The following is a 13,471-nucleotide window of genomic DNA, read 5'->3' as shown; positions in this document are numbered from 1 at the left end:
CAGTATTTGGGGGGCCCTTCCTCCCCAGGCAGAGGCCATGTTAGTTCAACGACAGATTGCACAATACGCAGTAGTCTGGCCAAACACGGATATATGCAAGTACGCAGGCGGGTTAAGCATGCATACGCACACGCACAACATGCTTCCTTTTTGAATATCCCTAAAGCTGCTAAACATGTTTTTTGCTCTGTCAGCAGCTTTTCCTTTAGCCATGGTTTCCACTTTTGACACTTTAATGTGTGTGACTCTGATAAACAGGGCTGAGCAAACAAAAAGATGTGGACCTGACAGTGCAGTTATAGCTGACTGAGGTCAAACATGGTGGGAAGCAGCCACTGTCTTTGAGTCTTTTTTACTTTACTGCGGCCATTTCTGCCTCCCTTTATTTGTTTCAAACCCTTGGTATGTCTGTCAGTCTGTCTGTCTCTTCGTCTGTCTGAGGTTGCTTTGTGGCCACAACTATGTTGTTGAGACTGTGGCCTCGGTGGCAAAAAGGAATCCTCGAGCGGGCTGGCACAAAATTCCCATGGTTCCTTCTACGCTTTTTTGTTTTGTTTTCAACCAGCTCCATTTGCCTCTTGTGAACAAAGGGCTTTCAGCTCTTCTGATTTGATGTTTGGGCAGAATCTCACGTTGGATGTGGGCTAACTAATTTGGGGGGAGTTAGCCCACATCCCCCAAATTGGAAAATTGCACCTGAGTGGTAAACGTGCTGATGGAAAATCAACAAAATCAACAAAATCGCACAAATATTTCAAAAATGTTCCTAGTTTTTACTATTAAAAGAGGAAAAAATTGGCTACATTTTGTGGCATAAAAAAACAAATTGATCAATCAAGCTTCAGAAAATGAATTGGCAAGGCATTTTTATTTGTATAAAATTTAGCACACTTCATACAAGAAGCAATTCAAAGGGCTTTACATAACGCATTACAAAAGAATGAAAAACCGCACCAAAACACTGAAATGCAAAATAAAAGAATGGAAACCTACAGAATAGGAGGGCAAGATACTTTAGGATGCATATTTAAGATTCGGTCAAAGGTGAGAACACAAAGGTGGTCAAAGTTAGTGCAAGTCTAATATCCTCTGAAAGTTTGTTCCATCTCTGTGGTGCACAGAAACTATGCTGTAAGTTTATTTTTTTGTGTTTAGTTAGCTGCCCGCTACCTGATGACCTTCATCGGTTAGTACATCATCATCATCATCAGAAGGTGGATAATCGAAGACATGTTTTAGCCATCAGCAGGTCCCTTCATGTGCCCCGGCCGCTTAAGATGTTGCGGTGGGTTCATTGTTTACGTCAGAGTTGTTGATGCTTTTACTGCTAGACAGAAATTGCCACCCCCAGGGTCTGAGGTTTGGGTACTTTTAATACCCGCTTCCTCCTTTCGAAGTAACCCACCAATCACGACATCCGATCATTGACGTTCTCCCTCCCACACGCCGGTTCAGACATATATCCTCTCGTAAACTGTCCCAGGATCAGAGGGGGAGGCAGTAAACACGTAGAGGGACAGCTTAGAAAGTTACGCTGCCCAGTCCCTACCATGCACTGAACTGGACCGGGGGTGCATCCTACTTTTGGCTTTAGGTTGTAACCTCCACCACATGCTGAGTGAGCCTCCTCTTCATGCTCTACTCGTGGGCCAAAGCATATTCCTTCAAAAGTGTTTGTGTGTATAAGCGGCGTCTGGCAGGATAGAGCTGGTTGTCTGTCCAGAGTGACGCAGGTTTTGTTAATCTTCAAAGTAAAGACTTTGTTTGGAAAGACATGGTTTGTTGGTTGAACTGGCCTCGCTTTGAGGAGCAAATTTCTGAACCATTCATTTGATGTGAAACTCCAGCCTCTGTGCTGTTTACTTACGGGCAAATGGCGGTGGTTTGATGCCTGTTGTTTTGTAAGCAAAATATCACGCTCCGGCTTAAGAGGTATCATGTGGAGGTTTTGGCCACAAGTAGCACTATTAGACAACGTTTATTTGAGTATGTCCACGTTTGGTTAGTGTCTTATACAATAGTTGATTACTATTCCAATGATTATTGGCGGCAGTAACATCCCAAGAAACGTAGAAATGCGTCAGCAAAAGGCGGTGAAAAAGAAAACTGCCAGCAAGCAAACGGGATGTAAACAATGCAAGTTCAGATTCGCAAATGTTTTGTTTGGGGTTTTCTTTTAAGGAAGGAAATGCATTTAACATATTTGTTGGACCTCAAGCATACATGCATTAACTTTTGAGGAGCATCACTAAATGTAAACAGAAGTTTGTTTACAAGAAAAAAGCCACGGGGCGCCTTCCGTTTTGTCGGCTATTATAGGAGGAGCAATGTGCAGCTCAAGGTGTGATGTTTGGTGCAACTTAATTATTGAGACAAAATCACGAGATTCTGGCTTCTACGCACTTACTGTCACACGGCTTCCTGACCACGTAGACCACCCGTGATTTGGTGGTACGCGGTGACGCCAGGCTGGTGACAGTGATACAGAATATCCTGTTGACCTTTTTTCTTTTGTTCATGGGAAATGCACAGTAAAAGATTCTGAGAGTGGACCATGCCTGGCTTTTTCAAATCAAAAGATGCGATGCAGAACCGATGTGCTGATGTCTAACAGCGATGTCCTACTGTCTTGCGCTCTGCCAACGGACCTGCAACATCTGGAACGGAGCTCTTCTCACCCTTTCATCTTCCAGCTAGCTACACGTTTGTGTGTGTGTGCGGGTTGGTGTATGCAGATGTGTCCGTTAATATGTTGACAAAATGTTTTGGTCTTGAGGTCTGTGTTAAGCTCCCCAATGTGCGTTACATGACTTACCACGATGAACCAGTAGCGGTTTATGCATCAAAGCGGTGTTTTTTTTCCAGATTACCATGCTCTTTAGACACAGATCATCCGTCCGTTTAGCTTCTGCTGGTTTCTTAACATTGTTTCCAGCTGTTTCCTACTGTTTGGTCATGATCACATCCCAGTAGCCTCTATTTTGTGTGTCCCAGTAGGCGTGACAGAGGTCTGTTTTTTTACCCTGTTGTGCAGTGTCTTACCATGAGGATGACCCGAGAACCTCTATCCTGTAAGAATGCTCCCTCAGGGGCGCCAACAGCTTAACTTTCCATCTGTGACCTGCTAAGCTCATCACTGCAGGAGGCAAAACTCTCCCAAGCCTGTCTGCTTGACCTTCCAATGGACGTGATTGTTCAATTTACGTCCTGGATTTAAATATGTTTTAAATGCGCAATTCACTATTTTTTTAATGGTAGAGGCTGTTATGGTATGTGTACTTGTGTTGATGACACCTGTGATTTCATCAGGGACATACTTGGAGAGCAATCATTCAGGATTACCTGGCAGTGCTGGGTCTGATGGGATTTGACCTTGGACGCTGGTAATTTCTAAACATCAGTACTTCTCGCAGGAAAGAAAGTTAGGCCTAAAAAAAAAAAAAATGTTGGATAAAGTTTATTGGAAGTACTGTTTTTAAGCAGATACATATAATATGAACCTTGAAATCCATAAAATAAAAATAACTGAATTGTTGTTCTGGTACTGTCCAGCCAAATTCCTTTTTATAGTGACTTCTTGGCGCTATAAACGCGTGTTAATCACATCAGGCATTGATGAGTCAGTGTGGATTCTTTTAGCGTTACAGTCATGCTACTAAATGTGTCGACCTTTTTATTGTTATGACAGTGAATGTCATAACTAGCTTACAAATGACCAAATGGTTTGATTGAGTTTACAGCAGTCTAAATATCTAAAGAGTGGAAGTAATCAAACTTAGTGAATATAAATAGATAATAGTTAGTCATAATAAATATTGTGTGGATTGAAAATGACCCAGACTGTAGCTTTATCACTTATCAGAACAAACAGCAAATTCAAAAAACGGTAATTGAAGATTGATTGAAAGTAGAAAGTCTCAGTCATATAATACAGATATGTAATTGGATGTATCATTCATCTGTCTTTGTTGGAATCCAATGAGAAAAAGAAATCTCAGTGATAGTTTAGAAATGTTCCCCCTGACTCCATCAAAACGGGGAACCCGGTTCTGAGGAGAGGTCATGGGCTTCATTGACTCGGGCATCAAATGAAGATCAACACTGGCAACGAAATTGTCAAAGGAAGAGAGTGTTCGGTGTCACTTACCAAACCTCTGGCAGAGTTGTGTAACTTCCATTAGATTTCTGATATATGTGGATTTTTGGCAACTCATCAAGTCCCTTATAGTTGCTGCTTTGAGCATTTTGTGTGTATTAGTAGTGTAACATCAAAATTAATTTGAGGGTGTCAATCAGATGTAAATATTCAAAATATAGAGGCTTTCACTAAAACCAAACATTTATATAGTCAGGAGACCAGGCCCCTCAGAGGGTTTATAATCCTGAAAGGGGACCATTATTTAGAAATGTGTGGTTTTCTTGTGATAGCAGCCATTGTTTGACATTTAGGTCTGAAGTGTGGACCAGATCCTTGTCTTGTAACCAGCTCAAAACCGACTCAGTCCCCACCGCGCTGACGTTGGAGACAGGTCCAAGTTGAAGTCAGAAATAGAATCAATAGCAGCAGTAACTTGATGAGGAGACTGTTGGGACTTGAGAAATAAAAAAAAAACATTAAAATGCAGTGAAAATATTATGAATAGAATTCCAGCGTTGCGCCACAAGCGGCCCTCTCCTCTCAGGCCTTTTGCTCCTGGTGGGGGGTGGAGGAGTCGGGAAGCCCACCACAGCCAGTGTCGTCTCCCCCCCCTCTCCGTACCGGGGCCAACCGCAGGAATGTGAGCCGCTGTCAGGAAGCTGTAAAGTGCTGACGCGGAGGTCAGCGAGCGTTTACACACATGTGGCTTTACTTTCACAACTCCATCTTGCATTTTCTTCCTTTCTCCTTCATCTGTTCCTAGTTTTTTCTCTCCTTATCTTCCTCTGTCCTTGCAGACCCCCCCCATCACCCCCCTTGCCTTTTACCTCAACATGAAGGCTAGCTTCGGGAGGTGTGCCAGGGGTTTCTGTTCCAACAGGTTGCGTGTTTTACTGTGGGTTGGATGGCATGAAATTGTCCTTAAGTGTATACGCACAATTTGAAAACCTTAAAATTATAATAATTGTTATGAAGACATCTCTAATATTGTTATTAATTGGTTAGCAGCGGCATAATATAGCCAAATGCCAGGTTTTTGCAGTCAGATGATTGACACAGGCACTGACGAGGCAGAATACAAAGCACCAAAGCTAGGAAGTAAGAATCCTCAAGAATATTTCTAATTGAATGTGTGTACATTTTTTATGGAACAACACAGCAGGGTTGAATATAGAGACTGGACACCAAACCAAGTTCTTGAAGTTGATTGAATATGTTCTTCTTAGCTTTGCCAAACCAACCAACCAACCCTGAAGATTGATGGTACCCGGTTTTGGCAGGACTGGCTGTTTTCAATCGCCTAAAAATGTTGAGCATCTGTTTCAAAAATGGACGGATCCAACATGGAAAACCGCTTTGAAGTGCCAAAGAAAAAAAAAAGTGAATGGAAGCATTTGTCAAAGCAGGCACAGTGGCCACTCTAAGAAATATTCTGAGACTCTTGCACTAGAATAGATGACTAGATTAGCATCTGTTAATACCATTTTTTTTTACCTGCATAAAACAGAAAGTGGATAATAATAAAGGTGAGAAATAAAGGGACTTGCATACAAATACAAACAAGACCCATGGTCTGAAGCAATAGCTGCTCTGTTAGCCTGTAAGGCACAGTGATACTTTGAGGTAACTGCTAGCATGCTAACAATGCCATGTGTGAATATTAAGCCGTGATAATGTTTAAGATGTTCACCATGTTGTTGCAGCGTTTTTTGCATGCTAGCAATCTAATGAGCAGTATGCACGGCAGCAGGTTTTGCAGGTATTTGGTCCAAAGTATTATATAAATTTAAGATTTACCTGATCAATGCTGGTAGATCATCAAAGTCATTATGATTCATCCTCTGGGGACCAAAATTTCAAAGCAGTCCATATGACAGTTGTTGAGGTATTTCAGTTGGTTGCATGGCTAAAAGGCTTGCAAGTTTAAGTCAAAGCAGGTCACTGTGTAGTTAAATGCATTCCTCAGACTGATACAAAAGCCGTTAATATTGTATTGCAATAGAAACTGCGATCAAACAGGCGAGATTAATAGCTGCAAATTAGTTTTTTTCCCCGTTTAAAAAAAAAATACTTTCACAGACTAATTGTTGGCGCTGTATAGTTTCATAATTGAGGAGAGCTGTAGACCTCAGCCCAGCAGACATGCCATATGCCTGAGTTTTTTTTTTCTTTAGTTGTGAAAATCCTGATTTCATTAGTCGCTCATTTTTGTCTTGACTTTTCGGGAAGCGCAGAAATTCCACAGGGCCAGATCCACCATGTGGTTCTGCTCGACTTCAGGAAACACCGGCCATGGACTGTAGACTGAGAGCAGGCGGTCCTCCTCTCTTGTTTTGACGGAGGCAGCAAGGGCAGAGCGACCTTCATCTGCTCCTCACATTCCACTTTCAGCAGGAAAAAAAACTTCCAGTCTCCATCTCCAGTTTTCACCACTGAGATTTGTTTGGTGTTTGTCTGTGTTCTGTAAATCTGGAATGATCCTGCCTTGAATTTCATACTGACTTAAAACATGATATCCTGATGTCTTTAGTTTAGTATTTCAAACCTTTTGAGTCTCATGAAAGTTTTATAGAGAACCAAGCAGATTGTTTTCTACCATCACATTCACATGTATGATATATGTTATATATTTCTGGCTTGGTGATAAAAACACTAAAATAACAATATTGTGGAGGAATCTTTTTTTTCAGGTCTCCAGCAGTGCTGAAAAGGAAACTGCAAATGTTAACCTGTAGGTTTTTTAGTTGTCTGATACTTGTTGGAAGTTTGCCTAAAGCACAGTATGTCTCTCTCTTCTCTATCAGCACTTTCAGACCATGCTGAAGACCAAGCTGAATGTGCTGACACTGAGGAAGGAGCCGTTGCCCACGGTGATCTTCCACGAGCCCGAGGCCATCGAGCTCTGCTCCACCACACCGCTCACAAAAGGCAGGACCCATGCTGGATACAAGGTAGAGTCACATGAACCCAACCCAAAAATCCAACCCTGTTCCTGAACAGTAAATCCATAATCGCATTAATAGAACAATAACCCAGTTGTTTTTCCCTTTTTCTTTTTCGACACACACGTTTAATTCATCCACACACAAGAGTGACATTTTTTGTGTTTGAATCACATCCTTTATTAATTAACTGTGTCAGAAAAAGAGTTGATCCAATGAGTTGTTAGAGTCGCAGCCTTATTCTCTTTTCTCCGTCCTCAAAACAGAAAACAGACAGGGCTGCAGATTAAAATACCAGCCACGCTGTGTTATTACACACAGCACTTACTATCCAAAGTAACTGATTGCATCTTTGTGTAGCTGCCTGCATTGTGCCAAAGCATTGTAAGTATAAAAGATCCACATGAGATGACTGTTGGCACATGTGAGAAAACTTCAAGAGACTGTTTGGGTTTTGTTTTCAAGGATAAGTGTTGGTTTTGGTCACTCGTGCTTTATAATTAACAAGCATGTCAGAAAAGGAGTGAAAGCTTTTTCAACTACCTAAACTACACAATTCATATCTGGCTGTTGCCTCAAAGGGTAAACATTATGCTCCTTTGCAGGTTGATACATTTGGTTTTCTACCTGAACCAGTTTACATGTTGTTCAATAAACTTGTGTCCACCCACTCTCTGCAACGCTTCGTTTTAGCGCCTGTTGCTTTAAGCCTCCCTCCTGAAAAGCCCATTCTGCTCTGATCAGAATCAGAAATGGTTTATTGCCAAGTACGTTTGCAAATACAAGGAAATTGGCCTGGAGTTTGGTGCATTACAATTAACACTGTGCAATAGTATAATCATTTAAAAATAGAAACATTTTAAATAGAATAAACAAACAAACAAATTAAGAGTACGTTAAGATAAGTCTGTCATTAACATCTCAAGTTTATATTTAAGATTGCCTTGCGAGTAAAATATGGTGCACCTTTGCAAAGGTAGTTCTAAAGCCACTGGTGGAGATACTCAGATGGAGGGCAGCTCATTCTAATGAGCCTGAATGTGACAAAGGAAGGGTGATCAGGTGATTATACACTTTTTTTATATTATATTCCATTTCTGCCAATGGATTCCCCTAAATGCTACACACTGAACCATTTAAAATTTGTGGGGGAAAACATTTCACTCTTGAAATTATTGCCATGGAACACACCCAAGGCCTTTTGTTGATAATTGTCTTAGTTTCTTGGTTCTCCGTACACAAGAGCTAACACACATAGACACACTATCATGAGAAAGCAGTCACTATATATATGTATATATATAGTTTGAATGTGAACATGAAGTGAAAGTAATTTAGATGAACTAACTTGCAAAATAGAGAAGTTTTGTCTGGCTGGGAAAACTTTGTTGTAGTTACTAAATCTTGAATAACAATATGATTTATAAAATCGTAACTAATGCTGCGATATTCCAAATGTAATCTTCATTACAATGAATAAAATGAGGAAACATCAGAGCAAAGATTATGTTGTCTGTGGAGAGCTTTGTTTCAAATATAAAAAAAAAAAGTTCCTCACGATGTGACATTGTTCAGCTCATGCATTGTTTACTACAAAGCTTTGCACCTGCTCTTCTTGCTCACCCTAATGTCTCTTAAAGACAGATGTTATCCTGCCTGCCTTTTTTAGAGTATGTCCATTTTCCCCGCATTGCCAACTGAACCAAACAAACAAACCAGTAAGATAACACTTTTTCTCATCTGGACTTGTTATCCCTCTCTGTCTAAATGAATCTCTGAATCCCAGCATCGTCACACTGCCCGCTCCTTTCCTGTACTCGCCGCTCTTTCCAGAATTTCCGAGAACGCCGAAGCCATGTTGCCATGGATACCACTACAGCTATTCAGCAGAATACCAGCCACGCAAAAAAAAAAAAATTCCATTTCCCTCATCTGTCTGCAGGCTCCTTATATGCAAGTCTGTGTGCCTCGCCGCCTGCATCTGTTGGCTTGTGTAACTTCCTGTCTGAGTCACTACCTGCCTGTCTGCATATCTGTCTGCCCACCTGTTTCTGCCCCTCTCTGCTTCTTCTGTTAGACCTCAAAGAGACATTGTTTTCTTCTCAAGCAAGCAAGCAAACATTATTGAGATAGCACATTTTTTTTCCAGTTGGAAGCACAATATGCTGCACAACGCGCAAGCAAACCATAGACGTTGCAGCCTCAAAAACACTGTATTGATAGTGTAAAGATAAAACACAAGTAAACTCAATTTAAAGGGATTAAAACTCCTTTGCAATATTTCTTTCTTCTTTTTGCACTCCTTCCTGCCTGACTTTTATACGCTCCAACACAATATGATTCCTCTTATTTATGCTCATGCAATGTTTTATTTTCCCCTCTGCTTCATTTCTCACCCCTCTCTCCTTCACTCCGTCTCTCTCCCAGACCCCAGTTGTGATCCCCGTTTACAGGCAGGCAGGACTGGCTGAGGCCTTTCTGTCCCTCTGCCAAAGCTAACAGCTAGCATGGATGAAAGGCCACCTCTCATTGCCCTGCCTGGCCTGCTGCCGTCAAAGCAGTCCACTTCACATCCATTGAGAAAAAAGTCCTCAATGCACTTTACAGCCATGCCAGCTCCACAGTCATACTTCATGACAGATGATGAAATTACTTTGGAGTCTGCTGGAAATACAACTCGGCGCCTGACTCGTGATTTTTTTCTTTGTTAGAATTTATTCTCAATAATAACCGTAGGTTTATACTTATCCCTGTTCCAGTCTCTGACGAAGGAATATGCAATTTGTTTTGACTCTGCTCTTGTCAATTATGAGTCGCGTACTTTGCCTAGACAAATTATATTTTCATATCAGTGCTATTTTTTTTATGCGGCCCCTTGGCTTTGCCTACCTTCCATACATTAAATGAGCACACACGTGTCTGATCAACGTCCACCTTACATTTGTAGCTTCCCAGTGGTAGTAGAAAGTAGACATTGTGTAAAGTGTAGAAGTATTTTCATGAATGTGGAGTGGAAACAACCAATCATCCACACAAATCTCCCTTTGCCAAAATGCTACTAAAAGACCTTATTTTTGTTGAAGTTGTTGAAGAGCAGAGTGCAACAAAGAGTCAATTAGCAGATTGGCTGAAAATAAAGTATTGTTATTGTTATTTCATCTCTAAATTTGAATTTCTAGTACTTCAATTTTTCAGCAATATTACAAACATTTGTCAATTCTGAGGATTTACTGCTTTACTTTGTCTTTAGTTGCGCCTATGTAATTTTGAGAAGTATGCACATTCACTGTCTTGCCAATAATAAGACAAAAAGATTGATACCACTCGGAGGATTCTAAGGCTATAGCCAGAAGTCGGTTGGCTTAGTTTAAAGCTAGTGTTTGTATTCTCCCTATTATATTGGTTGAAATTCTAATAACATCCCGATGGCGATCAATAAATCAAATGCTCTGACCAAAAAAAAGAAAAACATCTGTTATCTGTGGCTTTGGCAGGACTGTATTAAGCCTCTTCATTCATTTTATTTGGGCTTACCTGCCTGCCTGCCTACCTACCTACCTGTGCAAATTCTGCTTTGAGCAGAGTCTTTAACAAGTTGCTAGCTTGACAGCTGTGAGTACTAACAATAGTCATTTTCATTTTTTTTTACGTTCATTATGATGATTTTGGAGGATTGGCTTTGGGGGAATGCCTGAAGGGACAGGCTGTCAGTGTCACAGACTCGCTAGTTTTAGCAACGTTTGGATCAAGAGTCTTTTTATTGGAAAAGATTTGGCAACACTGCGCTGGTTTTTGGTTGGATCATTTTTAAAATCTACTTTTCAAATTGTACTGGTTTACTAAGATTACTTAAGACTTTCTCAATTTTTTTAATCATTACTTTACGGTGTAAGAAGCTCAAAATTGTGAATTTGTAGCTTAATCTGTGTTAATTACGAATTATGTCTTGCTGTCAGCCCTTAGAAATGTGATCGGTTGGTCTAACTTGCACGTATGTGTCTTCATTTAAATTTCCTTTTACAGATTCTAAAACTGTTTTGGCATTGTTTTAACACTTTGCACCTTGGCTTTGTCTTTTAAGATGTGTTGACAGTCATTAGGCTAATGAGTGTAGACAGAACCTTCGTCACAATAGGAAAAGTGTAAGTGTAAATAATAGAATTGTATTAATGGCTAGAACAGAGCTTAGTTAACGTTATCAGTCACACATTTTCTTTTCCTGCTATGGAAAGTCCAAATGTCTGCTGTGAAAAAGACTGTCAGCACTGCGTTTCCTCCTTCTGCGAGGCATTAAAACCAAACCAGTGATAAGAGTGTGATTCTCCCACAACAACGTCATTTACACTACCCTGTCTTTATCTCATCTGTCATGCAGAGAGGCTTCTTGTCTCCCTGTACTTGGTATTCTGATGTCAGTCAGTGAGCTGGACGTACAGTCACTTCTTCTCCAGCGAACAGAGAACAGAACACTCAGTGACGACATTTAGATGATTAGCAGCCAGAGTTAGATGACCAGTTCTCTGATGAATGTGTGAATGTCTGTGTTTTTGTCTAACGGAGCCTTTGTATCAGTGATGGTCCCTTTATGTGTGTTTGTGTCTATAGATTAAGACAGGACAGAATGGCTGATCTGCTGGTGATGGACATTGGCTTGCTTTATCATATTTGATAATGTACAAACATTCACGGATTATACCCTGCTAAATGAGGAACTCTTTACACCTTAAAGTTTGTATAAGTTCTCGGGAGTAGGCCTATATGGCATAAAGTTGTACTGTGGCTACAGAGAGAGCTGCGCAGAATCTGATAAATTGCCTCATGTGACGTCATTTGAGTCAGCCTCAGTTGGGTCTGAAGACTTGAAAGAAATGTGACACGAAATAACGTAATAATCAAATGTCAAAGAAATGATACAGGAATGTGCATCGTTTACGTCGGTTATTTGTGTGTACGGTAGGCTTAATTCAAAGTAGTGAGGTGCCTGTTTGTTTTTATGTAAACTGGAGGTGCTCGTTGTTCAAAGGCAGCCTGGATTCAGGTTCAGGTTAACTAGCATGTCGTCTCTGTTGGTTCTGTTACTCGTCAGTCGAGGAACCGGACTGGGCAGCAGTTCAGGATGGCCTGATAAACATATGACGTCTCTGGTATGCGTTTTTATGAATGCTCTGCCTCCTACAACATCTTTACAGTGTTGCACAAAACTTTCTCTGTGCTAAAGTCTGGGCTAGATGAACCACAATGTGCTCTGTAGGCTGATCCTGATGGGCCTAGTGCAGTGCTCGTACAGCAGCTACAGTATTTGTATGTACCTTCAACCAAAAAAAGGTCTTTGATACTTTTTTTTTTTTATTTGCATTGCAAATTTGTGTGCAAGAGACCATATTTTGTGGCCAGGAATAGAAAAAGTAACCCCACCAGTGGACACCAGTGTCACTAGAGTGAAAAGTTAATGTTTAAGCATAGACTCATTTTATTGCTATCGTTGGAGTATGAAGGATCTAACCATATGTAGGGAAGGGGCTGTGAATGTGAAAGCTTCTTTCATTTACACTGAGGTGCTTCTGTCTTGACTTACAGTGAAACACTCACTCTCTGTTTTGTACTTACACACACACACACACACACACACACACACACACACACACACACACACACACACACACACACACACACACACACACACACACACACACACATAGCATCGTCATCTCACCGCGCAACACAAACAGTGCTTTTAAAAAAGAAAAAAAGGAGAAAAAAACCCTCATCCATCTATGCATGCCGTGGCAAGCGGAGCCAGCTGTGCTGTGCTGATTCAATAAGTTTAGAGGAATGTTAACAACCTCTTCAGGAATGCTGCATTCCCAAGCCGTGCATTCCCAGTTATGTCGGGGGATCCAGACGCAGGGGCCTCCTGGGGGAGAACGCCAGGATAACCTCCGTCTCTGACAGTGGAACGGTTGTGATTTATCTATTGAACACGCTGTATCACTTTTATATTGGGCTCAGTAACTGTCTATCAGTTTAATGGTACTGAGTAGACAATGGCGGATTGTTGGATGTTACACAATCCAGCAACGTATCAGTTTTTTACGTATGAAACACACACATTTTTGATCAAATAACATAATATTATTTCACCCAATACATATAGAAGGACATGTTCTTATTTTATTTCTTTACACTACAAATAGAGCTATAGTCAGTAGACATTAAGCTTAGCATAACAACTATAAACACAGGGAAACAATTAGCAAGTTGGACTGTTTCTTGGTCAGGATCATTACCTTCTTGTAGTCTGCACAGTTTAGTATAATGACCCACCAAGTTACCCAAAAACAGATTTGCTGTTAGGTAAATTTAGTTTCTCTGGACATAGCCAGGCTAGCTG

The 13,471-nt window shown here is 40.8% G+C and overlaps 1 protein-coding gene across 1 annotated transcript in view; it reads left to right on the top strand.

Annotated features, from left to right (window-relative positions):
• The window catches only part of pid1 (phosphotyrosine interaction domain containing 1), a 28,239-nt gene that overhangs the window by 2,861 nt on the left and 11,907 nt on the right, over positions 1-13,471 (top strand). The window contains exon 2 of the mRNA XM_054600069.1: positions 6,943-7,089. Within this exon, the coding sequence (XP_054456044.1) occupies positions 6,943-7,089 (147 nt within the window). The remainder of the gene's footprint in view (positions 1-6,942; positions 7,090-13,471) is intronic.

The sequence above is a fragment of the Anoplopoma fimbria genome, chromosome 1 (genome assembly GCF_027596085.1).
Source record: "Anoplopoma fimbria isolate UVic2021 breed Golden Eagle Sablefish chromosome 1, Afim_UVic_2022, whole genome shotgun sequence".
In the NCBI taxonomy this organism is placed as follows: Eukaryota; Metazoa; Chordata; class Actinopteri; order Perciformes; family Anoplopomatidae; genus Anoplopoma; species Anoplopoma fimbria.
The sequence above is the reverse complement of the archived record's forward strand: the minus strand, read 5'-3'. Positions and strand labels throughout refer to the sequence as shown.